This window comes from Nelumbo lutea, chromosome 4 (genome assembly GCF_056320005.1).
Source record: "Nelumbo lutea isolate HS-2025 chromosome 4, American lotus-T2T, whole genome shotgun sequence".
Classification (NCBI taxonomy): domain Eukaryota; kingdom Viridiplantae; phylum Streptophyta; class Magnoliopsida; order Proteales; family Nelumbonaceae; genus Nelumbo; species Nelumbo lutea.
In genome coordinates this window covers 13,499,164-13,525,043 of record NC_142687.1, presented here as the reverse complement: position 1 = coordinate 13,525,043, position 25,880 = coordinate 13,499,164, and the positions used below count along the sequence as shown (strand labels likewise).

The 25,880-nt window shown below is 37.9% G+C and overlaps 2 protein-coding genes and 1 long non-coding RNA gene across 3 annotated transcripts; 2 read left to right on the top strand and 1 right to left on the bottom strand.

Moving 5' to 3' along the window:
• The first annotated feature begins 3,288 nt into the window (after positions 1–3,288).
• LOC148854032 (protein NRT1/ PTR FAMILY 5.9-like) lies at positions 3,289–7,018 on the top strand. The gene is made up of 4 exons (XM_088941904.1): positions 3,289–3,843; positions 3,963–4,180; positions 4,343–4,866; positions 6,080–7,018. Exons 1-4 carry the CDS (start codon positions 3,789–3,791, stop codon positions 6,927–6,929), a joined length of 1,647 nt encoding a protein of 548 aa, XP_088798030.1. The 5' UTR covers positions 3,289–3,788; the 3' UTR covers positions 6,930–7,018.
• Positions 7,019–14,994: 7,976 nt separating this feature from the next.
• Positions 14,995–19,711, bottom strand: LOC148854031 (uncharacterized). Its single transcript, XR_016095070.1, has 3 exons — positions 19,552–19,711; positions 19,225–19,405; positions 14,995–16,073 (listed from the first exon to the last, which is right to left on the bottom strand). It is a non-coding gene; the product is annotated as an uncharacterized LOC148854031 (long non-coding RNA).
• Positions 19,712–23,153: 3,442 nt separating this feature from the next.
• Positions 23,154–25,049, top strand: MMP (matrix metalloproteinase). The gene has a single exon (XM_088941830.1). It carries the CDS (start codon positions 23,784–23,786, stop codon positions 24,897–24,899), a length of 1,116 nt encoding a protein of 371 aa, XP_088797956.1. The 5' UTR covers positions 23,154–23,783; the 3' UTR covers positions 24,900–25,049.
• The last annotated feature ends 831 nt before the right edge of the window (positions 25,050–25,880 follow it).

Sequence of the window (25,880 nt, the reverse complement as noted above, 5' to 3'; positions counted from 1 at the left end):
GATCCCATGTAGCGTTGATTTCTATGAAATCATCATCAATGTCAATCACCATAGTGGTTCGAATCGAGAAATTCACAATCTCAAATACAATAAAGGGTAGCCCAGTGTAAGTGGCTCTAGACACTGTGGGATATGAGGAAGGATAGATGTATGCAATCTCACCCCTACATATATATAGAGAGGCTATTTCCAAGATTTAAACCTGATCACATAGATTTCAATGAAGCAACCCAATTGTTGCGCCAAGGCCCGCCCTTCAAATACAAATACAGCAAGTGTGTGAAAAAAAAAAAATGTACAAATGAGTGCATAGGCAAGGATTTGAAGATCTGTTAATTGTGCTGGCTAACTTCCATATTGAATATATCATGGAAGTCTGTTATGAAGTCGTAAGTAATGGATAGAAAATTGATAATGCCACCCGTATAATAGAACTTGCTGCAAGCTGGGTTGTCCGATTTGAAGCAATAGCTCTGTTGAGTGTTGAGCCTTCCTGGTGAATCCGCACTCTCATTGTGGACTGCAGCTGAATGGCTTCAGTGCAAAATCCCCGATCCATGTTCTTGTTCAACCAAATTGTTTTGTTCATTCTTGTTTTACTTGGTCTTCATGTCCTGATTTTAATAAGGACTTATGACTAATTTTATTAAGGTTGAAGGAGCTCAGATTTTTTATTCACTTTTCTTATCCACTCTTTACCTGCTATCCATGTGAATTTCAATTACACATCTCTCAATTCATAATAAAGATGTATGACTCCAATTTTCAACAGATAGAAAATGAATGTGACTCCAATTTACCCCGGATAGAAAGTGAATAAGAAATCCAAGTGTTGAAAAAGTTCCATCAATTTAATTTGAAACACGGAGCTTCGACAAGAGTTTTAGGCCCATTGAAAATTTAACAAATGCTCAACCCAGCCCAAACAAAGTAAGTTGGATTAGACCATTGATGGATTTGGAGCAAGATACACAAGATGGCCCCTCCCGAACCCCCTTCTTTTAATAGTTGAAGTTTGGAATCTATAAAGGAAGTACACGAATCTGTTGGCTTTCCTTGTATATGAGGTTATGAACATAAAGCAGCGTTTTCCTAGTTAATTATTGTGGTTGCAGATTTTTGGCCATCATCTTTCAACGACGTAGACCTTACACTATATTCATTAATTCGAGATTCCTTTCCCTCCTTAATATTGGGCTTAAGTTTCAACGACTAGAGGAGGTAGTTAATCAATCAATGGACTTTTCTTTCAGGTATCTTCGTTTTAAAATCATTACAGAATCTATGTATCGTAGGAGATTCCCAAACAACCAAAAAACTGCATGACCCATTGCTTATGGACTTGTCCATTTTATCTCTAGACTTAGGGTCTGTGTCTTTTCGTGCAGTTTTTCGATTATTTACAAGTTGTGGAAATCGATTTTTGGTCTATTTCTATTTGGTACACGGAAGATCTAGCCGTCAAAAGACAAAATATCAAAAATATGTGAGAAGTCTATTTTGGACTGATTTCGGAAAGCTCTAAATGAAGATTCTTGCGTCTTTTGTGTTTTAATCTCATGCGGAAAGACGCATGTCTGCCAAACATGCTTCGGGCTGTTCAGATCTTCATGCAAAAGCTCAATATGTCTTTTACATGTCAGAACTACCACAAGATCTTCTAAAAAAGACACACCAAATGGACCCTTACTTTGGAACATGCATGGCAGATCTTTTAAGTTTTAACACTCCAAATCAGTAAAATTTCACTTTTGGTAGGATAATTAAGAAGAATAAAGTTAGGTCCAACAATGGTTGGTTGAAATCATTTTTATTATATAGTGCTGATTCTTGATTCTAGTGGCTAAAATCTCGGTATGTCTAACATGCATGATTTATCTGATTTTAATTTCCTTTAAAGATATGTTAGTACATGACTCTCCAGATTTATCTTTTGATGATGCGTGATCTAGTGTTCCCTATTTACAGACAACTCGGACGCTGAATTAAGTAGGTTGCATAATTGAGTTGTAAAGAAAGAGATCAGAGTGTTCGGGTTGCTTTACTTTGGGAGGGGATTCCGATGCTTTAGTTATCGAAGAGTTTTGAGAGAACTAAACAACTATGAGAGCTAAATCACACATACATGTTTTGATTGAAGGAGATGCCTTTATATAGGTGTAGGTAGTTGCGACTGTAAAGGTGTAGGTAGGTTGACCATCATGTCATGCAGGTTGCTACTTGGGCCTCAATCTGGTCGGTGAGACTTTAATGGGATGTCTCCCTTCATGCCGAGATCTCAAACTTGGTCCTAAGGAGGTCATCCCAATCTTGATGAGATCTCTAAAGATCAGCCATGGCGAGGAGGTGGTGATGAAGCACTCTCAACGTGTGCGAGACACATCTAATTTGGTTCCAATAATTTTCCATCATTTTGACTAAAACAAATCATCGTCTACATGATATCGGTGTGTCATGCAACAATTCTGTATTCGCCACATGGCGCGCTGTAACTAGAGGGAATAATCCGCCCTCATCACCCTTGGTCATGAAACTGTTAAATAATTCAAGAGTTTGTCTTGTAACTTTATAGTATTAATTTCTATTATAATATGGCGGGCGATTGAAATCACAATCCAAACTTTATAAAAGCAAATCCGTAGAATCGAGGTTGGAAGGCACTCAACACAGGAGGCTCTGGCTTTCTGGGCACTAAGGTCTGTGCAGTACAACTGTAACGAAATACAATCTCGCACTAACCACTAAGCTCTGTAGATCTCCACTTACAACTCAGTCCCGTTTAAAGCCATAAGCACTTTTAGAAACAATTACTTGAAAAAGGAAAGAACAAATTAATTAGACAAGAATCACCGTTTGGAAAATAAAAAAGAAGTTAGATAACGCACTGGTTTTGGTTTAGTGTACCTTGCTAGCGTGTCAACAAAACCATCTTTGCTAGCAACAAAATCAGAAAACAAAAAAGCAAAACAAAGTGAAATCCGCCTCAGCAAACCATCAAGACGGGGTCCATAGATCATATGCTGACATTTTCTGTTTCTTTTTCCGTGCTTGGAAGGACTATTTAATCTTCAGTACTGGATACCCTTGTCATTTTCTGGCAATCTGGTGGATGAAATGATCAAGGAAAAGAGGAAAAAGTAACTTGGGATAATGCCATTATGTTGTCAAGTTTATCTGTTTATGTATAACTACGCTACAAATTCAACGTACTTAAGACAAAACTAGAGTCAATTTAAGAGAAGACCGCACTCATTACGTCTATGTATATCCAGTTTTTCTATAGTTATTATACGTCGGTCTATTTTGCAAATCTTCGTTGCCAATGACAAATTTGTTTCAGTTGAAGAGAAGCACCCATCTTTTTTGGAGCACTGCTTGCAGAAGTATCGCAAATATTCTCATAAAGCAAACCACTTCTTTTTGGCTTTTTTGGGTAGATATTATGGAAAAGGTTTGTGTTGCCACGTTCATCAGAGCAAGCAACTATATACATATCACATAATGTGATCATACTCATCAACATAGCTTAATGTGTGTCTCCTCCCTCCTAACTAGGTGTAATTAAAGGTATAAAGTGTCTTCCGATCAGTTAATTTAAAAGACAGACACAGACCCAGAAAAGAGTTTTCATGATGAAGGTGACAGAGATTAATTTCAGAAAATTATCGTCTTGACGCGATAGCGATAGCATGAAAGGAGGTGTCTAGCTTTTAATTTTGAATACTAGTTTAGATCTTCGTCCCCCCCAAAAAATTTTGTCGATAACTAAGCACGTAGGTCTCTTTCTCATGGCCGGAGGTGTGGGATCCAGAGGACTCAGAAAACAGTGTATTCTTCTCATAGGTAACAACTATATATATTTTATATAGTCTCTTGCTGCTAATATATATATATATATAAATATTCAGTGTCGACAACTCTGTTCGTTTTGCTGGATTGAAGAATTGTTTTATTGATTACAGTGGTAGCTGGTTTGGAGAGGTTCGCCTTCAAGGGGGTGGCGTCAAACCTGGTAACTTACTTAACAGAAGTAGTGAAGTTGAGCAACTCGTCCGCGGCCAAGACCATTAACAGCTGGTGTGGGGTTACATCCATGCTGCCCCTCTTGGGCGCACTGCTTGCAGACTCATATTTGGATCGATATTCCACCATCCTGGTTTCTTCTTTCCTCTATGTTGTGGTGAGTTTCTTAATTATTGTACCCTTTTCATATCTACTGATCAGTAGTACTACTTTGTAATCTCAATCCCATATTTAATTAGTACTACAAGATCGACCTCTTCTGCATCGCTAGCTCCGATTAACCATGTTTTCCCCTCCTTATTGCCTCTTCCTCATCAAGGGGCTTGTGGTTTTAACATCAACAGCACTCATTTCAGCATGGATACCCAGGAGCAAGACAAGCTCTTCTGCATCGCTCTATTGGTCTCTCTATTTGATTTCAGTTGGCCAAGGAGGATATAACCCATGCTTACAAGCCTTCGCAGCGGACCAACCGGAAAACGATGATGATGACTTTTCTTGTACAAGCGACGACGACCAGAGTTGTGACAGCAAGAAGAGCCCGTTCTTCCAATGGTGGTATTTTGGAATTTGTAGTGGCAGCATGTTGGGTGTTTCTCTCATGTCATACATTCAGGACACAATTGGTTGGGGGTTGGGATTCGCCCTCCCTACAGTTGCAATGGTATTATCCATTGCGTGTTTCTCTAGTGGAACTCGATTCTACATATATAAGCAGCAGCCAAATGGCGGAGACAAGAACAAACTTGCAACTATCATCCAATCCATCAAAGCAACTGTGTCAATGATGGTGAATGGCAGCATCACTTTAACCAGCAAAGAATCTGATTCTGCCGAGCTTGAGTAAGTTTTAATTCTTCTATTTCTGGATCAAGGTTTTCAGTTTTCTACACCAAGTACACCTAGCTAGTAGGGGTGTGATCAATTATGGACCGGATTTGGTCCAATCCAATCCCGTCCAATATGAGTCTATTACAGATATTCTGGACCACTCCGATATGAGTCCAATCCAATCCCGTCCAATTGTCTGATCCATCTAATCTAATCTGTCAAATTGGTTTTAATTTAGATTGGTTCCAACCCACACCTACACCTGGTCGTTCTTATCTTCCATTAATGGACCGGAGATTGGTTCAGTCCCATATAAATCCATCAAGGAAGGACCAGGTCCAATCCAATCTAAATAAATAAATAAATAGTTAGGACCATTGAGTCTCTACGGGTCCAATTCAATGTGTTTTATTGGTCTGTGTCCAACCTATCCAAAAGGGCTTTGTATGACATGCTTGACCTATTAACGTTGGAGATGGGATGAATGGCCCATTGGATATGGTTAAATGGCTGGGTTTGGATAGGTTGTGGGTACTATTCAACCAGAATTAAACAAAACCTCATTCCTATTCAGGTGGTGAGTCAGGTTCAACAGTTCAAGTCAAAGGAGTCATAATATCATTAATTTAATAATAATATATAAAAATAGATAAGATACAGAAACTTTAGCAAAATTGTAAAAAAGAAGGACACGTCTCTAATATTATACACTCATATGGGATGTAGCTAGGTAGGATCAATTAGGGTGTCAATTGGACTGGATTTGGTCCAATCCGATGCAGTCCAATTTGAGTCCAATATAAATGGATTAGGTCCAATTCAATGTTTGGACCATCCAATCTGTTGGAATTCGTTTTGATTTAGATTGGTTTCAATCCAAACCTAGTCCATTGACACCTATATTCTTATCTTATATTAATGGACTAGATATTGGCTTAATCCAATCCAATCAATATAAATTTATTACGGACTAACCGGGTCTAATCCAATCTAATAAATATTTTAGGCTGGATTGGTCCAATCTAATATGCGTTGTTGGCCCGTCCAATCCGTCCAAATTGATTTTGGACTGGACGGGGTCCAATCCAAAACCGGTCCACACTCTTAGGAGCAATACTGTGTATTAATTATATTAACACCATTTAACTCCTGTTTGTAGTTGTAGAGTGATAAAAAAGATTCCAAATTATAGGAGGAAGCTAATCCAACATTTGCTTGTCTTTAGGCTACAAGGGAAGCCGCTGTGCAACCAAGAGGTTGATAGCCCCGGAAGCTTTGATAAAAAAGAGGCGCATTTGATGGACGATGCAAGAGCAGTAGTGAGGCTCTTACCCATATGGGTGGTGCTCCTAGCGTTTGCAGTTATATTCCAACTGCCATCCACCTTCTTCACCAAACAAGGGATGACAATGAAGAGGAAAATCGGAAAAAGCTTCATAATCCCTCCTGCAACACTACAGAGCGCCATAACCATCTCTATAATTCTCCTAATGCCTTTATACGACAAGATGATCATCCCCATGATGCGGTTTGTCACTAGAGATGACAAAGGCATCACTGTGATGCAAAGGATGGGAATTGGAATGTTTCTCTCTGTCATCGCAATGGTCACAGCAGCAGTTGTCGAAGCGAAGAGGCTCGAGATTAGCAGATCGCGGGGGGTTCTTGAATCAGAAACAGTAGTAGTAGTAGTGCCATTAAGCATCTTCTGGTTGCTACCTCAGTACATACTCCTGGGCGTTTCAGACGTTTTCACGGTGGTCGGGATGCAAGAGTTCTTTTACACCCAAGTGCCTAGTAGAATCAGAACCATGGGGGTCGGTCTGTATTTTAGTGTTTTTGGAGTGGGAAGCTTCCTGAGCGCCCTTCTCATCTCCGTCATTGAGATAGTCACAAGTGCGAGAGGAGGGCACAGCTGGTTCTCAGATGACATGAGAGAAGCCCGACTAGACAAGTACTATTGGCTTCTGGCCTCCTCTGGCACCATAAGTATGCTACTATTTACATGTTCAAGTAAATATTACGACAGTGGGAATAAGAATGATAATGCCTCTGTAAATGAAAACTGTAAATGATCAGCTCCTAGTTTTAACTTGGAGAAACCCTTTCTTTAGCTTTTGTACAAGAAATAAAAGACTCATAATTTAATGCTTGCCTCTATAAAGAGTTAAAGACCAGACACCAACGAGGGGTAACTACTAATTAACTACATTAGGCTTATTTATCAAACAGGCCACTGAACTAATAATCCTACTAATGTAACCAGCTGGATATATATAATGCAGAGGCTCAAGTCATAGAGAAATAGATCATTCTATAGCTAATTAAGTTCACTGAATTCTTACTGCATCACTGGTTTGTCTCCTTGAATCACACATTCAGACTCCTAGCTTGTTAAAGGAGGAACCAGTCGCAGCACATAAACGGTAAATCGGCTCGTTGTAATCAAGTACAAATTTGGTCATCTGCGCAAGTAGCTCCAGATGGTATAATCATACAAAATCTGATTATGTATTAATGAATAGTTTCGTGGCTTTCAGTAACTTGAAAAAATTGTATTAAAAACTTTGATCAGACTGGAAGAGTGGAACCATATCAGTCAGAACTGGCAGCCAACCAGATGCTTTCGACCCTTGACCTGGGTCAGATGTGAGCAACCGGATTGATCCAGGGAGAACAAAAGCAATCCCAAATCTTTTGGGTGGATGTCCTTATTCTTAAAGTGAGATTGGAACATAATATCCGCCTCTACCTGCTCAAATGGGGAGGGCTTTTTTTATTTTTATTTTTTTTGTTTGGAAAATTAGATTAATTTTGAGATGGAGATCTGTTTTGGGATTTTACAACACATACTCGTATGGGTAGGGTATGATACTAGGCTAAGCCGGACCCTCCCTAACCTACATATTGTTGAAAGACATGTAAATAGGCATTGAATTTAATATTATTTTAAATTTATGCAAAGGAATTCATACTTTATATGTTAATCAAATAATTGAAAATTTTGATATTTATTCCCATTACTTGTTTATTGATTTATAAATAGAAAATAATAAAAAATTAGATGCAAATTCTAAACCCAATTCGTCAATCCTACCTGCCTCACCCTCAAATGTGGGAAGGTTTGTAGAGTCGGGGAGGGTTTTGCTTTTACATATGTGGGGAGGGTTTGGATGTTGAAAATCCAACCTGCTACATGTTTTGGAGAGAATACAGGTTGGGATGTCTAGAGAGATGAATAAGGTCTAGAATTTACAAAAACCTCCCCAAACTCATATTGTTGCCATCCCTATGCCACCACAGATGACTCAAGGACTTTTATGTCAATACCAGGGGAAAAGAACACAAACTAAGGCCCAACGGTCTAAGAACTGGACTAGACTGGATTATTGAACCGGGTCCAGCCCTTTTTTATTTCAAAATATGACACATGGAGTTGATAAAACCATTGATCTTGGTCAAACCATGGCTGAACCGCAAAAAAATTGAATCGATTACCAGGTTTCTAGAGTTCTGCAATCCTTTTTACCAGTGTCAGTTATGGTGTATGCCACAATCGAAGGCCTAGAAGTATTGGACCGAAGACTAGAAAATTGTGGGCCTTAGTAAAAGCCCGAGTTAGATAAGCCAGGCCTTTTAGGGTATGAAAGAATGCCCTCAATTACAGTTAAACCATGGTGCACAAATTCGTCGGCGGATCAACACTCCAGCATAGCGCTGAGCTTAAACCGTGAAATCATGACCTTGGATGCATTGTTATGGTCCTTATGGATTCATCTTACGTAATTTCATCCAATTTAAGGTGGTGCGGTGGTGCCACATCAATACATCTAGAGTCCGTGGGTTCACGGGAAGTGTGAACCCACCAACCGGAATTGATCACGTCTCCTCGTTGAATTAACAGAGATCTAACAAAATTGCTCTGTTACTTGACCAGAACACCAGTGATGTTTGGCATTAAAAATCAACCAATGACCGACAACCAGCGGCGAGCGGTAAATTTATCTCTTATTCTCTTCCTCCTCCTCTCCCTATTCTTCTTCCTCTTTTCTTCTTTCTTTGTAGTATATATTTCTCCTGATTGGATCGACTTCCTGAGTTTCAGTTTCAGACATGGTCAACGGCACCAGGCAATACAGCAACTTCTAAAGAAAAACAGAGTAGACTAGAAAAGTATATTGATAGAAATCTGCCGGCAATAGCTTCGTCACAGCAGTCGACAGAAATGAGAAAATAAAAAGGGAAAATAAGAAGGAGAGGAGGAAGAGAATAAGAAGAAAAAGAAGAAGAGTTTGACGTCGAGATACAGATTACTTGTTCTGCTGAATGATTTTAGATGACTACTGGTTGATTTTTTTATGCTACTGGTAGATTTTACATCTGACTTCACGAACGCTGATTGATTTCTTACCGTCACCAATAGATTTTACGATTAATTTCACGAACGTCGGTTTGCAATGAGGTCGCCGATGAGCTTCTGGACTATGGCTGGGTAGAGATACAGAAGAAGAAGAAGAGTTTGACGTCAAGATGCATATTCATTGAAACCCATTAACAAAAAACAGATAACATACCCAAGCCCAGCCATTATATAAAGTTCGAAGTTGGAGCCTGTTCTCGATTAATAATTTAAGAAGCATTAAGTATTTTTTTATATATGTAATAGTATCGGGCCGGACTTATTTGAAAAAACTCGAGTTTGAGTCCACCAAGTTAAAATTTTCTAATCTTGGAAAATAACAGGTTAGACCGGGGCTGTTTGGGGTTCCTGTCCCATGAATAGGTTTAATTGTATATATAAACAGTTGGATATATGAAAAAAAAAATTTAAACATCTTTTTTAATTTTTTAAAAATGGACATCTCATAGCTTGGCTCAGTCTACGGCTTGGCATGACCTGGCCCAAGGTTCAACCTAACATGACCTGATTTACACCTTTATTTGAACCCACCCAATACTGGGGATGGGGAAATTCGAAAATTCCCCATCCTTAATGAGGAGTGGGGTGCCTTGCCCTTGAACTCACCCGACATTGAGGAGTGACTGCCTTGCCTTCAACCCACTTGACACTAGGGATAGGGTGAAGATGGGGTAGAGTGCCTTGATTATGGGGCAGGGATAGGAATGGGGTGCCCCGCCTTGAATCCACCCCGTTGTCATTCATATATAATTGTTAATTCTTAGTTAAATTAATAAAAATGTTAGCTTTTGTAATTATTTTATTTATTTAAAGTTAATCAAAATTTTATTTAAAAATAATAACAATTATTAATAAAACTAAATTTATTAAAATATATTTGTTCATATTAAATTAACAATAATTATTTTCTGTAGATCAACATTAAATGAAAATACAATTATTAAAATTTTAGATATTAACAATAACTTCAAATACCCTTAGTTAATTAACAACAAATTTTGATTTGGTGATTTTAAAAAACCAAAGGTACCAATTCAGCTTCAGTTAACTAATTTAAAAAACTAGTGGTTAACCGAACCGACCGGTATACATGTTTTTGTATATATTTTTTATATATTTATGTATATTATATATATTATATGTATTTTATATATTATCAATTAATAAATACGCATTATATATAAATATATATTTATAATATATTATTTATTATTTAAAATATAATATTTTATATATATTTATAATTTTTTTATTATATTTATATATACTTTTATAATAAATATTATAAAGTCAAAAAACCGAAAAACTGACAAACCGAACTGGTCAACCGATTAACCGACTGGTTTCCGTTTGATTCCTGTTACCGGTTAGGTCCAGAAAAAAGGTCCACGGTTCAGTTACCCGAACCGCGAGCACCCCTTCTTATCTAGAGGATATCTTCTGGAGTGATGCCAAACGGGGCTTAAATTTAAATGGCCACGTTCACCTCCCATAAAGTTATCTAGTGTGAACACAACTATTCCAAATCCGATACCTTGAAACAATTTTTTCTGATCATTCCTATTCTAAGATTTGTGGTGCAAATGTCTGAAAAGGGGAAGGTGCCAGGAAGGCCACAACTCACAAGGAAGACTCCGCGCGCATTAATTTATTACATGGAATGGAAAAGTTCTTCAACCAGATGATAACGATGCTTTGTTCACGTTCAATCAAAATGCACAAGTTTTAAGCCTCAAAGCCCAATAACAGATCTTCTAATGAATTTGTAAGGATTTCCGTCGTCAAGGTTTTAACCAGAATTCTAATAGATACATTCGTAAGATTTCCGTCCTTCAGGTTTCGTCTAACTGCGAATGGGAAGCAACTCCTGTCTTTCCCCATCCACGCCGACCGCCGGCCTCCTAATTCCCAAGTTAGGCGCAACTCCGTCACCGGAGCTTCTACGTGGGTAACTCAGCCCATGGAGCCAGCTGTTATTTCAATGGCGATATCTAATTCTTTATATTTGCTCGTCATCGTTCATGAATATACCAAGAAAAAGAACTTATAAGGAGAAAACAGGGATCATCAAGTCTTCTACCAACCCATGTAACTGAACATCATTCTCTTTTTACATAAACAAAAGAATCAGTACATGAAGTGAATATATATATCGAATCTCATCAGAAGAAGAAAGCCAACCAAAAAATAAAAAATAAAAGGAAAAGAATAGCAACCCACAAAGAAACTAGATTACATGAGTAAGGCATATTGGAGAAGAGAAGAGAGACCATCGTTTCTCCATGATTTTAATGCTTCCGGGTCCTCTTCTGGTACTTGTCTTTGATCCATTGGAAGCCTACAGAGGTCCCTTCCTTCACTTTTTTGAACCCTGTCGAAGCCACAGCTTTGCTTTTCTCGAAGCCTTCGCCCATCTTCTTCTTGTATTTTCCAACTGCATCTCCGCTCTTCTTATGTTGCTGCTGAGGAGGAACTGGGTTTGGATTGCTGTAGTCCCACTGATCCGCCCATGAGGTCCCTAACGAGTTGCTTCGTTCCATTGCAGAAATCGCACTAACAACGATATCTTTCTTCCTCGATCTGTCCTGACTCCTGACCAAAGAGTGAAATAACTCGGCTATGAATTTGTTGAACGAGTAGTCGCGATTAACGAATTTGTTGAACGAGAAGGCCTCGATCGGCCCTTGGCTATTTTATACTTGTAGAGTCGTGTATGGCGCATGGGCGGCTCAAATATTTGAACTTTCCAATTCATTCCAAGTTATGCAAGGACCAAAATACCCTTTGAAATTAACATCGTTTAGAGAAATCCTCTTCTAGAAAACATTGATAAACAAAAGGTAATTTGGAATCTTGTTATGAAATGCCAAAACTAACCCTGATGTAACTGGTCGTCACCCATATCACCAAATCTGCATCAGATAGCAAAAAAGATAAAAAAAAAAAAAAAAAAATCAAATCTACATCTATCGCTTGGTTCAGGTAAGCCTGTTAGCAAGAGTACTTGACCCTTGATGATCCATCAGGCCCCAAATGTAAAGCCCATGTTTGGATAGAATTTGATGCTGGTCCAATGTTCTATGAGCCAAAGGCCTGAGCCCACCGGGCTAAAAGAGGAAAGTTTCAATCTTCCATATGGGATTTTCATTTATGTTGGCCTGTGGACTGAATGCAGGCAATGAGGAATGAAGGATAGTAGAGGCTTGACCCGAGGCAGAGGTATTAATAATAATAATAATAATAACGGTGTGTAGGGTTTGAGCTTGAGATAATGAGTAATTAAGAAATACTTTGAAGCTCATGCTAGTGCTTTGCTTTTTTGAATTGTTGATATTGATACGTACAATACAATAGACAATGATGTCAAGAATGTGGAGGAAGAAGAAGAATTAGGCTTTATATAGTATTTTAATATTCAATGACGACATGGGTGATGTGTACCATTTTATAAATTGGTAATTGGTAATTTATAAGGTATATACGTTAAGTGTACATCATTTTAACAATATTTTATAAATTGGTAATTGGTAATTTATAAGGTATATACGTTAAGTGTACATCATTTTAACAATATTTTATAAACGTATACAAAAATAAATAAGGCCGACCCAAACTTGAATTGAAAGGGTGAAGGGAATGACGTTTTCTGCAAAATTCTGGTCAGGGCGGTGGATACGGGTCGGTCTTAACTTATTCATCCTCCTTTCCTTCCAGTCGTCGCCAATAAAATAAAATAAATTGTGATCACGCGCCAAAAAATTTAAATAGTTAAAAGTTAAAACAAAGAGAACAAACTAGGAAGATGAGGAGATTAGATTATCCTTTTTCTTTCTTTTGTAAGGGCGAGGGCATTATCGTAATATAAACCCTGCACATAACTACATCTCGGTGGGGTGTTCTAGTAATTTCGGAAACATTTGACTGGACCTTGTTGACATGATGAATTGGATGAGAATGGAGAGGAGTCCATATCTGCGCTTGTGTTATTCGCTTTCTTTGAGTTGACGGTGGCAATTGGCAAAAGTCCGTGTAGAGATCTTTAGATTCTAGAAGTCAACGATGGACGAATGCCTGGTTTCCGGGACATCGCCAAATGGCAAATGCCATTCTCCCTTCCCCCCCCCCCCTCTCTCTCTCTCTCTCTCTCTGCAGTTCAAGGTCGCGTCTCCTTTGCCTTCTTCACATCGCACTAGGCTTCGTGGTTAAGGGAAAATTATTCATCAGTATCCCGTATTTTGGCTCGAGTGACAATTTGGTCCTCAAATTTTAAAATGTGACAATTCAATACTTAGACTTTCAAAATGTGATGATTCAGTACCTGTCATTAATTAGCCGTTAAGTGATATTTGAAAAGTCAAAATATCCTAAGAATGCCGTCTAATTTTCTTTATCAACCATCCAAACATTGAAAATAAAATGAACAGTCCCAAATTCTAGATTATTCTAAACAGCCACCAATTTTTTTGAATAAAGGAGGCTAAGATTTGAGACTGTTCAATTTTTCTTTTTTTTATCAATTTTTGGATGGTTGATAAAGAGAATTAGATGACATTCAAAGGACATTTTCAACTTTTTAAATGTCATTTAATGGCTGATTAAGTGAATTATCACATTTTTGAAAGTTAAGGTACTGAATTGTCATGTTTTAAAGTTCCAGAACCAAATTGCCACTCAAGACAAAGTACAGGATACTGATCTGGAATTTTCCTTTATTTTAATCAAGAGATGACTTCATCTATGAAAAACAACAGAAATGGCTGTTATCATACATCCTTCCTTTTCTTATTAACATTTCGTTTCAAATCTCTTCTTTTTCTTGACATAGAAGAAACATGTGATGTGGATTGGTCATTTGAGAATTGAGACAGGGTTTTTAATAGATACCCAATCAAAATCACCCATGGACCATCGTTCATGTGTTGCATATTAGGGTAAATGACAATCATATACCAGCTAATTCTAATTAACTAACCATTTGGCTGTAATGACTATTTTTACAGAAACTCTACATGCATGGGAATGGATTGTGTCTCGGAGATCACATCTCCGCCCCACAGCACATCCCTGCCGTGTATTGGTAACATCTCCCGATAATGACATTATCAGTTCGATGTTCTCGATACACGACAGGGATATGCTGTGGGGCGGCCCCTTATGCGGCGGAGGTGTGAACTCCTCTGGGGTGGACCCCCCATAACTCATAACTGGTTAACTGCCGTTGTCTCTTCAACTAGGATTAGGAGGGAAGGATATAGCTAGCTGTGCACATGTGCACCACCAATAGCGTTGCACTTGCAAACATCTTCACGTTACATGTACAGATGTAAAAGCAAATGAGGCGGGTTGCCTTGGAATTTTTTTTTATCCATTTAAATCGCATTTTGTTGTCAATGGACCCATTAATATGTACAGATGTGGATGCGGATTGATCATTTCTGAAATATACCATCTCTAACTACTTTCTTTCTGGGGTCTGGTTTTTTAATTATTTTCTTGACCTGAACTTCTTGGGTTCGAATTATAAATCCGAAATTCAAAACTTAAAAATCTTAATTACTTACCCTTAACTCTTCCATATTGTTTCTCCCCCTGCCCCAGTTATCAACTATAAATCCCAAACTCTTCTTCAACTCCACTTAATTAACCTCTCAAGATTGCCCTTGGTCCTCCTATATTTCTCCCTAGTCCACCACTATATTTTAAAGTTTAAGCAATACATTGTAAAGCTGCCAAATGAACAATGCCAAAGGATCATTCCAGTTCGTTGGTCCTTAACATACCCATCCAAATTAAGACTGGTTCACTTAACCAGGGAGCTGGGTTTTATAAGCACATTTAGAACAATAATGAACATCAAGAAAATAGTATATATCAAAGAGTATTATTTTGGGATGACTACTCTCTGCATCACCTCAAGACTAATTTCTAGCAGTCATCCCAATTATTCTCTAGAAAGGATTTGTAAATCTGCATCTCATTCAGAATAGAAGATCTGGCTGATGATCCAAAGTAGAGTAACCAAGTCATTCACCATGATTTATTTTGTGGTATTTGTCAGGGCTTGTTGTATAGCCACCGGGAGATGTTGAGAGCATCACCTGAACAAGTCACTGGAAATATGTACTGGGTGTTAATGCCAACCATATGTGAGCTTTATCCATTCTACAAACTTTACTGTAAATATCTGAAATATATAACACCACGTGGACAATAAGTCTTCTAAAACACTACTCCAATACTTGTTCCCTAGTTTTCAGAGAGAGAGAGAGAGAGAGAGAGAGAGAGAGAGAATGTGTTCCTTGTTCCTTGTCACAGGGTGCCAAATGAGAAGATACAGATACACTAAAAAACTTCATGAAAAACTGACCTGTAAAGAATGTTAAAACTATTGCTCATATAGTCACAAAGCAAGCTAGCTTCTTACTCTGTGTTGTTGAACCAAATTGTTATTTGAGTTCCTGATTCCATTCAAATTATAGAATATAATTGCATCACTTTCATTAAGGATTGATGTTAAATATACCAACTGCTAGATGGTTCGAAACGGGAGCAATATGATGCCTGTTTTCCCTATTCCAGATGTTGTGCTAGTTGCTTTGCACTTTGTAACCAAGGACCTAGAAGATTTCCTCTTATGTCAACCTAAGAGTATGTCCATATCCTTCACAAGATAAAGTGCGTGCTGGCTGTAGAAAATAACTCCTTGGACATCTTTCAATTTATAGGCTTTGATGATATCCAAGAAACTTGGTTTGCATATTTTGCCAAAGCTTGCTGTGTGAGGTCAACAAGGTCATACCTATATACATAAAATTCAACGTCATAAAGTCATTCACAAAATAGCAAGGTAAATTCTAACAGAAACCCAGAAACACCTTGACTTGGTCCCAAATTGATCTTAATGGAAATGCTTGATGAATGATATAATATAATGCCATGAACCATGATGAGGATAAAATATAAAGACGACGCATGTTACTACACTTCATAATGAGCTACAAAGAATAGAATCAAGAATTCCAGGTTATAATCCTACTATTTTGATTTTTGCCTCAGTTTTCTATGCCCAAATAAGTTTCCAAAAGTCATGATTTTGACATCTCTAAAAGGAATTTCAATAATTAGTCCAACAGGATCAAGATCACAAGTTTTGCATGTGGTTCAAGAAAGCGATGGCCAGCTTGGTTAGTGACCAGAATTTGCTTGAGTCTGACCTTGATCAAGGTAGACCTGGTATCAAACAATGAGAAATTACACAGAACCAGTACCAACCTAGACTCTATAGGGTCTCGGTGTAATACACCCAGAAACAACTCCTTTATTAATAGGGCATATTGGGTCCAACCTAATGAGACTTATTCTGTCACCCATACTCTCATTCTTCCATCTTTGTTCATTTCCTGTTAGGGTGTAGGCGTGTAGCTATGATTAAATCAGTCTTTTTTGTCTTGAGTTTTCAAAGTGCTCCATCTCATTGCAGAAACTCAATAGAGAGTGTTAATGTTGAAAGTGAAATATGGAATTAGAACACGGAAAATGGGTTTCAAAACATGCAGAGCTTGTCTTTGGATCAAATGAATGTTGGTCAAATTGGAAGGAGAAACCTCAGTTGCCCCTGTTTCTATTCAGTTGCAGCCAAAATTTTTATATTCAAGAAGTTTTGCCTCTTCCCACACAAACATACCATGGACTGTCAACTGTTCAATCTACGCTTGGTCTTTAGATTGGAAGGATGACTGGTTTAAATGGTAGATACGAGGGGGTATGGAAAAAGCCAGTGGGATCCAATGGTCCATGTCCCTTTCTAACATATGCTCACCTCAATTCAGCATTGTCCCAACTAATATGAGGTTGGCTACATGAATTCTGTTCCATCATTCTACTCTGTTTAGAGCCATAATCATTGTTAAATTATGGTTAACTTCTCTTTTTAACATAAAAAAAAAATGATGATGGTGGGGGAGGAGTCCTTTTCTGAAAAATGAAAAAGATGAGGGTGGTTACTGGCACCATGGAAGACCTGATAGGACCCAATTATTTTAGCTGCTAATTATATATATATATATATATATATATATATATATATATATATACATTGTATATGAAATTATTACAAGTGAACCATGAGAAACACATAACAAAGTGGAAGGTGAGTGGCATGTCTATACTAGTTTTCCTGACCCTATTATGATCAGGACCAAAATGCAGACCCAGTCACCCAGATCATATGTAATAGGGTTGGATAAGTACAAGTCTGTTGGGTCAATTTGACTCAGTGACAGCTCTAACTTATTTGTTATATCAAAGTGATGTGTCAAGAATAATATTTTCTTATAGATAAGCATTATCAGAGCATTGTAAGGAACTTATTATTGAAAGAAACTTTGCATTTTGCCTTTTAGTTCCTTAGAGAACTCTTGGGATAGGGTTATCAGAGCAATGTCACTGTTTTTTTTTTTTTTTTGATAAATAGCAATGTCACTGGGTTAGCACCCTATATAGAAGGTTTTCTTTGGTTTTCCTCTAATAAATCTAGATTTTTATGGTGATCAAAGTAATTTTAGGTCAACTTTAAGTTTTACAGAAGAAGATGAATGTTCCCATCATCTTAACCAGCAACAATTTCTAATTTAAGCCTATGAATTTTGAGGAAAATGGAAGGTCTTAACAAAAGTGTTTTCAACCTGCCGTTGACCCAGCCAGTTGAACCGCTTGAACCATCACCTGGTCAAGATTCCGGATCCGGTTTGAGTAAAATCCGAAGAAGGTAAAAAAACCATTGACTTGGTCAAAACCGTCTGATCCGGACGGTTGGACCATTGACCCGTTTGACCCAGTGATCGGGTCGTGGGTTGCATATTAACTGTGTATGCAAACTTCAAGTGGCCATAACTCTGCACTCTGATGTCCAATTGAGGTGATTTTTTTTATTTGGGCAACTTTTCGAGATCTATGCGTCCCAAGGAACCGTAGATGCATTGCCCCATTATTATTTTTTTCAAAAAACCATTTTTTGGCCTCAAATTGCAATTTTTTTTTATATTTTTTACAAATAAAAAATTAAAACTGAATTAAAAACATAAATTAAATATAAAATATTTCATATATTACATGTAAAACACAATTATATGCTATTTATTAATAAAATACATGTTTATACATACCTATATATACATACATGTATATACATATATACATATATTTGAATTTTCATATGGCTGATACTCCTAATAAGGTGGTTCCGTGGATGAAGTATGCACCCCAACTCCATACATAGAATCAAATATACCTTTTGGATTTTAGTTATTTCAAGAACTCTTGGGGATTGGCTAGCCCCTTGTGGGAGGTTTCATTTAGTTTCCCTCCAAGAAACCAGGGCTTCACTGGTGGTCAAAGTAATTGTGCTTCAACTCTAAGTTTCATAGCAGAGGTTAGAAATTTTTTTCCACTGCAGCAAGCCCTTATAACTAGAGACCAAAAACTCTATGCAAGAGAAAACTTGTGGCATGCAAGAGGCTCATCATGTTTTCACTGTGTACAAAAAGCATAATGGTTCATAAAAGAATAAACCTTTATCATATTTCTGCTAAGGTGAACCACCAATTGGTGGAGTAACAAGCTGTAGAATATAAGCAAAGGAGAGATGATGCTTTGATTTTGTGCAAGGACCCCTTGTAATGTGATATTGATTGACGAAGGGGAACCCAAGAATACTAGGGGAGATAATGAAGCATCTGTGCTGGTTTTTGACACACAGAACAGATCAATTGCGTGGGGTACATAATCTTCCACCATAAAAGGAAAATCACAAGAGGCATATGTAATCAGTTTATTTATGTAGATTATGTTAACATTTACTTGTTATAATAGACATAGCGAGGAGAATAAAGAAATTGCATAGAGCTTAATAAAAATATTCATAAGATGAAGAAAAAGCAGATGATGATGACCTGTAAGTATTGCATACCACAGATACGGTTGATCAAAAGTATTAGTCCTTTCCCTCAGTGATGCTTTTCAAGACGCTTGTTCACTGAGGCATTGACATCTTCCCTTGGAAGAAATTTCCAGCATTGAAATGAAAGATGGATCGACATCTGAGAATGCAACAATTACATCACCATTTTTGCCCTGTTTCCAGATCATAGACCAAAGGTCCAAAAGAGAAATGTTTATCAAACTGTTACTTATGCCTTTGGGGTTCAGAAAGGAACAAAGAGGGACTCAACAAGGATAAAAGGCATCAAGTTATTAGTCATTGATTAATTGCTACTTACATACAATTCATATATCTATGCTATCTTCTACAGTAATATTGTGCAAGGTATAGCCTCTAGTTTTACTTTGTCAGCTTTGTTCTTGCAATCTGCAATTTAATACTCATCAAATTATCAATTCCTTATTAACTAATAAGAAGTGTTTGACAAAGGAGAATGATTGATCACCTATAATTTCTCAAGTAACCTAGTTACTGTCCCTCAATTTGAAGCTAGACCTTTCACTAAAGTCATCATAGTACTGCATGATTCCTTTCCATACACTAAGCCAACGAGAGGTAACCAAGTCCCACCCATTACTGCAATCATTGTACTTTGTGATGAATGACTCTTCTTGACATGTGCCTACACTCAGCTTAAACAATAAAATGGCCTTTATACACTGAAGCATTTACTTTTATAATAGGAGAGAACAAAATTATATAAGGAAGTACTTTTTGCATACGAGAGGCAAAAAACTTTTGAACACACAATACCCACTGACAGAGAAACAATAGACATGCCATAAACAAGTAATCTTCAATACCCACTGAAGCAAAGGACTAAATAAGAAAGTTAACACCCTCCATATACTCTCACAGTTATATTTTTACAAAATTTTCTAATACTAAACTGTTCATAGTCATTAATAAAAGGGATAGGCAACCTTGGTAATCATACATGCATATGCATGGAGGGCAATAGTACCTAAATTGTACTTTGCAAATTGTATGCGTGCACTGCCAAAACTGGAGTCAACTGAGATCTTTTATTTTATTTTTCCTAATGTGATTGTTTATTTTCTATCCATCATCGATTATGAGGACAGCTTGATGGGCAACAGGTAATTTTTTATCTAATATGTTCTAGAAATGCAAAAAATAATTCACAGGTCCAAATTGGTCATAACTGGTGCTACATAGGGCCAATAGGAAAGAAACCAGGGAGCTCTCTAAGCCCCTTGAAGGCTGCATTAGAAAACAAAACAAAATTGCATGCAGGTATCTAGCAATAAATGTTAGGGTTGGAAAGGTACCTAAATTGAAGAATTTATACAGCATCAGGCCTGGGCCCTTTGGCTGAAGCTGAAAGCCTTCCAATGTTAACAACTACTCAAAGCACGCCTGCCCAATAATCACTGCACACCAAAATTTTGCTGATTTTGCACTTATTTCTTTCCAAAGATTGTACTATTTTACAAATTTGTACCATTCAGTGTATTCCTTTGATGATGTTGTTCCCTTCACCCCAATAGCCTTGGGATTAATTTCTCAAGTCTGCTCTTTTAAACACTGTCAGGACTAGATTTCTTTTGCCCTGCTCACAGCGCAATTTTGGACTCAATTTCTCAAGAATATTCACTTTCCAGATTCTTCTTAGAATATTGTACTTTAAAGTAATTAAATTGGACAAATCTGTACAATGATCTTTACAAAGCAACTTGCTGGGAATCCAAGAGTTGGATTAGTCAACATTTGCAGAAAATTCGGATTATAATTAGGGAGGGTTTCATTATCTTCAAGAAGTATTATCCCGCCTACCAATATTGATTCTTAAAATTAATGAAAAAAAAATACTTAAAAGAGCAAATTACTTCCCATTTCGATTAGGAACAACTTGTTCCATTACTGTGAAAAGATATTGAACTTATATGTCAACTTCTTTTTCTTGCTTGGTGTGATGGTAAAATCATGGGTCAGCATGAGAATACGAGTCTAAGAGTAGCCACTTCATACTAAAATGTCAGACATTAGGTCCATACCCAGTCAATCCCTCCCAAGACCAGATAGGCAGGACCAGCTTTAGGTAAAGGCCTTTTTCATTCTTTCTTTCATTTCTTTTATTCATCTTGATATGTTCGTGTGTGTGTGTGTGTGTGTGTGTGTGTGTATGTGTTTCAGTGTCTACAATAATATGCTGCACCTGCATATACAAGTAAGACATCTTGTTTGTATATCTTCATTTGTTTGGCAGCATTATATGTAAAGCTTGAATGTATTCAGGCTTTAAACACAGCCCCTAGATTTTGTAAATTCATAAACTATATATATGATAGTAAAAGGTTACTGCAGAGAGCATCACCAAACAGATTGCTCTAGTGATTTTCACAGTGGAGATCACTAACACTAAAAATAAAATTGAAAGCAGCTGGTGCAAGTTTTTGGGTTAAAAAAAGTGATCTCACTTGCTGGGCGGATGCCTTATAAAGTAGGGCAATCATAACTCAAAACAAAAGTAGAAGAGTACCCCCATGGCTCAAAACAAAAGTACAATAGTACCCTGTCAAAAAATCAGTAAAATAACTCAGTTTTATCAAACTAATAACCTGTAATAACTAATTCAAAGACTCTCTAGCAGAAATAAATCAACTATAAATCTAAGAAAAATAGGGATGGCAATGGGGTGGGTTCTGGAAGGGTTATGTAAATTCTAGAGCCTACCCGCCTCCCTAACCCTCCCAACCCGTACCTGCCCTAAAACCCGTAGTGGGTTGGATTTTGAAGATCCAAACCCCTCCCCACACATGAAAATGCAAAACACTCCCCAACCCTACTCTCCCCACAATCAAGGCTAGGGCGGGGTGGGTTTAGAACCCACACCTAATTTCCTATTATTTCTTGTTATATATAAATAATACATAAGTAAAAAACATAAATAAACAGCAAAATTTCCAATTATTTGACTATGACATGTAAAAAACACATAAACTATCAATTATCTTTCACATAAAATTCAAAATATCATTAAATTCAACACCTAATACATAAAACTATATGCTTTCCAACAATATGCAGATCAGGGAGGGTGGGGTTTAACCTAATACTGTACCTGTACAGGTTGTAGAATCCCAAAACCCATCCACACCCCAAAATCCGTCCTTCAAGAAAAAAAAAAAACTGCCCGATCGGTCAGGGTAGAAATTAACATCCCTAAAGAAAAGTATCTAGAAACAAATCAAGAATCATTAAACAGAAGCAACTAACAGAATCTAGGGACAAAAAACTGCTTTCTTTTCTTTTTCTTTCCTTTACATAAAAGGTTGACAGAATTTCTGCTTCATGATCAGAGAATCAATGATTAATTAGAAAATAAAACGCCATTTGGAATTTATTGTTTACAGATAAAGAGCAACCTTCTGGTACTAATTCCAGGGAATGTACCTCTTATTCTCATTCTCTCAATCAACACACCAACATCTTGGAAATGGGAAAGGAAACTTGACTTTTTTTGCAGACAAGGAAGCCTGACTTGGGCACTGAAGATAAATAGCATGCCACCACCCATTTTGCCCTAGGATACATGTGCCCTGCAGCATACTTCAAGAACCAGTGTATGCCAGCAGAAAGCTCTGCCGAGATCACTCCCCCAACTCTAATTAGAAGATCAACGCAGTACATGAATAGGATTGTGTTGATAAAACAAATGGATAAAATTCTATAGATAAACACTGTAGCAAAATTTTGGCAAAAAAAAAGGCTTGCAATAGGATATATTAATTACAAGAAGTTTCAACTCTCGAGTATGTTAGCATGAATTATGTTTATTTTCTAAAGGAAAAAAAAAAAACAGAACACATGGATAAATTATCCGTAATGATGAGCATAGAGAATTACATTAACCAAAAAGGCCGCTGGAGTTGGTTTCAGCGTAAGCCATTCTTATCATATAGTCCGAAGGACGTCGATGGACACAGTCAGCCCTCTTCTCCTTCGTTTGACCATGTATGAAGTATGAACCTGTCTAAAATAATCCTTGGTTCCTTCTCCCACCCTTTTTCTTATTGTAGAACTTCAACCTATTACCTGAGCGGATGTTGTTTAGTTCCACAAGAAACGTTAAAGGAATATGGATGCCCTGCCAACTCAAAATTCTTTTATTAAAATTTAAAACCTTGTTTTTACAAAGACAAACATAAACCCTAACGTAAACCCCAGTTGAAAATACCTTTTCCATAGTAGATATCAACATCAAAAAAGAAAAACCCAAATGATTGACTATTTGACTCAGACGTCTCAACCGCTCTAAGTTGCCGGCTACGTCTCCAATTTCCCATAGTTCATACTTAGGCCGGCGGCTTCTACGAAAGCGGTTATTATTTCGTTAAAATCAAACTCTCTTCCTTCTTATTAGTAATTTGATATTCATATGAACATTGCCTTCTCTTTCTATCCTTCCCCCGATTCATTCAACTCCCACCCACCCCGAAGTCCAAAACAAGAACGACATTGGAAAGGCTACATAGAAGGAGGAAAATGAAACACACGGAATGTCATCTCTTCGCAGCAGCGATTCTTCTGTCTCTGTTATCGACGTCCGTCTCCGGCTTCCCGTTCTTCTTCCCTAACGCCTCCTCCGTACCGCCGTGGTTTACTCCGAACACCACGCCCCCAGCATGGCAGTCCTTCCATAAATTCGCCGGATGTCGCAACGGAGAACAAGTCGACGGCTTGGGCAAACTGAAGGAGTACTTCCATCATTTCGGTTACATCCCCGACTCACCCTCCAACTTCACCGACGACTTCGACGACACCATGGAATCCGCCCTCAAAAAATATCAACAGAATTTCAATCTTAATGCCACGGGAATCCTCGATAATAGTACGATACAGCAGCTAATCCGACCCAGATGCGGTGTCGCAGACATAATCAATGGCACAAATACGATGAACTCGGGGAAGTCGGCCGCCTCCACTCATAGCTTGCACACCGTTGCCCACTACACATTCTTCCCTCACCAGCCCACTTGGCCCTCTTCAAGGCTCGACCTCACATATGGTTTCTTACCTGATAACCAGTTATCAGATTCTGTTAAAGCCGTGTTTGCCAAGGCATTCACCCGGTGGGCCGCTGTGACACCGTTAACCTTCACGTTGACCGATAGTTACTCGACGGCAGATATAAAAATCGCATTCTATACAGGGGATCACAGCGACGGCGAGCCTTTTGACGGGGTCCTAGGAACGTTGGCCCATGCGTTTTCGCCAACAGACGGACGGTTCCATTTAGACGGAGCTGAGAATTGGGTAGTGGATGACGCCAGTAAGTCGTCGATATCATCGGCGGTGGACCTAGAATCGGTTGCTGTGCACGAGATAGGGCACCTGCTGGGACTGGGACACTCTTCCTACGGAGATGCAATCATGTACCCGACGATCTCATCGGGGACGAAGAAGGTGGAGCTCTGGAGCGATGATATCGAGGGAATCCAGCTGCTGTACGGGACGAATCCCAACACCAACATTACTTCATCAACGGCGTCCAGTCGGGAAACGGGGTCGGGGTCCAGCAATGGTGGGGTCCATGGAGTGGGCCGCTGTTGGGGCCTCGTGATTATCATGGCCCTATTTTCTCTTCTATTGACATTGTAAATACTAAATACAGTATTATTTCTTTATTATCTATTTGTATTTTACATTTTGTTCATCTGATATACTGATCTACTACATATAGGATGCCATTAGATTTCATTGTATTTTATATATTGATTTTTTTATATACATTACATATGCCTTTCTATTTGTGGTGGTCTTCTTTTCTTTCTTCTTGAAGCTCGTATTCTAAATATGCCACTTGTCAAGTTCGGGCCCAACCAAGTCCAAGGTCCAAGAGTAATCCAAAATTGTTGAGTGATAAATTGATAGGAGAAGTAGTTTCAAAAGGGCTATTTGGATCCCGATCATGCCAACAGTTTTATATGCCACGTGGCCAGTTTATTGGCCACGTTGGACAATTGATAATACATATATTTTGGACGCTTTCATTTTCATTTGACGAAAAGGAGGCAGATGCTTTAGTGGACATGGATTTGGAAAAAAATATTATCTCAACATATAAGAGAATAAGAGACCAGATCATTTTCTTCATAACACGTGGCTAGCCTCTCACTCAAAACGTAAATGACCGTCTGTTCTGGAAAGAAGTACTAAAAAATGTCTTCAAAGACGTGTAGTGGTTACCAAATTAATTTATTTGCATGATCCAACAGAAAAAAGAAAGCAACAACATGGAATTTCAAGTTTTCTACAGTGAATGGACAAAAACTTAAATAAATGAAGATATATATGGATAAGAGAGATCAGAGATGGAGAAGAATTTATTAAGGTGCTTGGTTTTGCTGATGTAAGAGTAAGACTTTTTTTTTTTAATTTATTAAGGTGCTTGGTTTTTGTATAGTATTACTTTTTGACACATGAAAGTAGGATTGTAATTAAGGCGAGTCGATTCAAGTTGAATTTTGGGTGGCTTGAGCTTAAGCTTGATTCAAAATCTTAGACCACAAAACTCGGCTTGATACTCATCATGAGTTATTTGATCTCAACTCGCCTCGACCCAATTATAAATAAATTTAT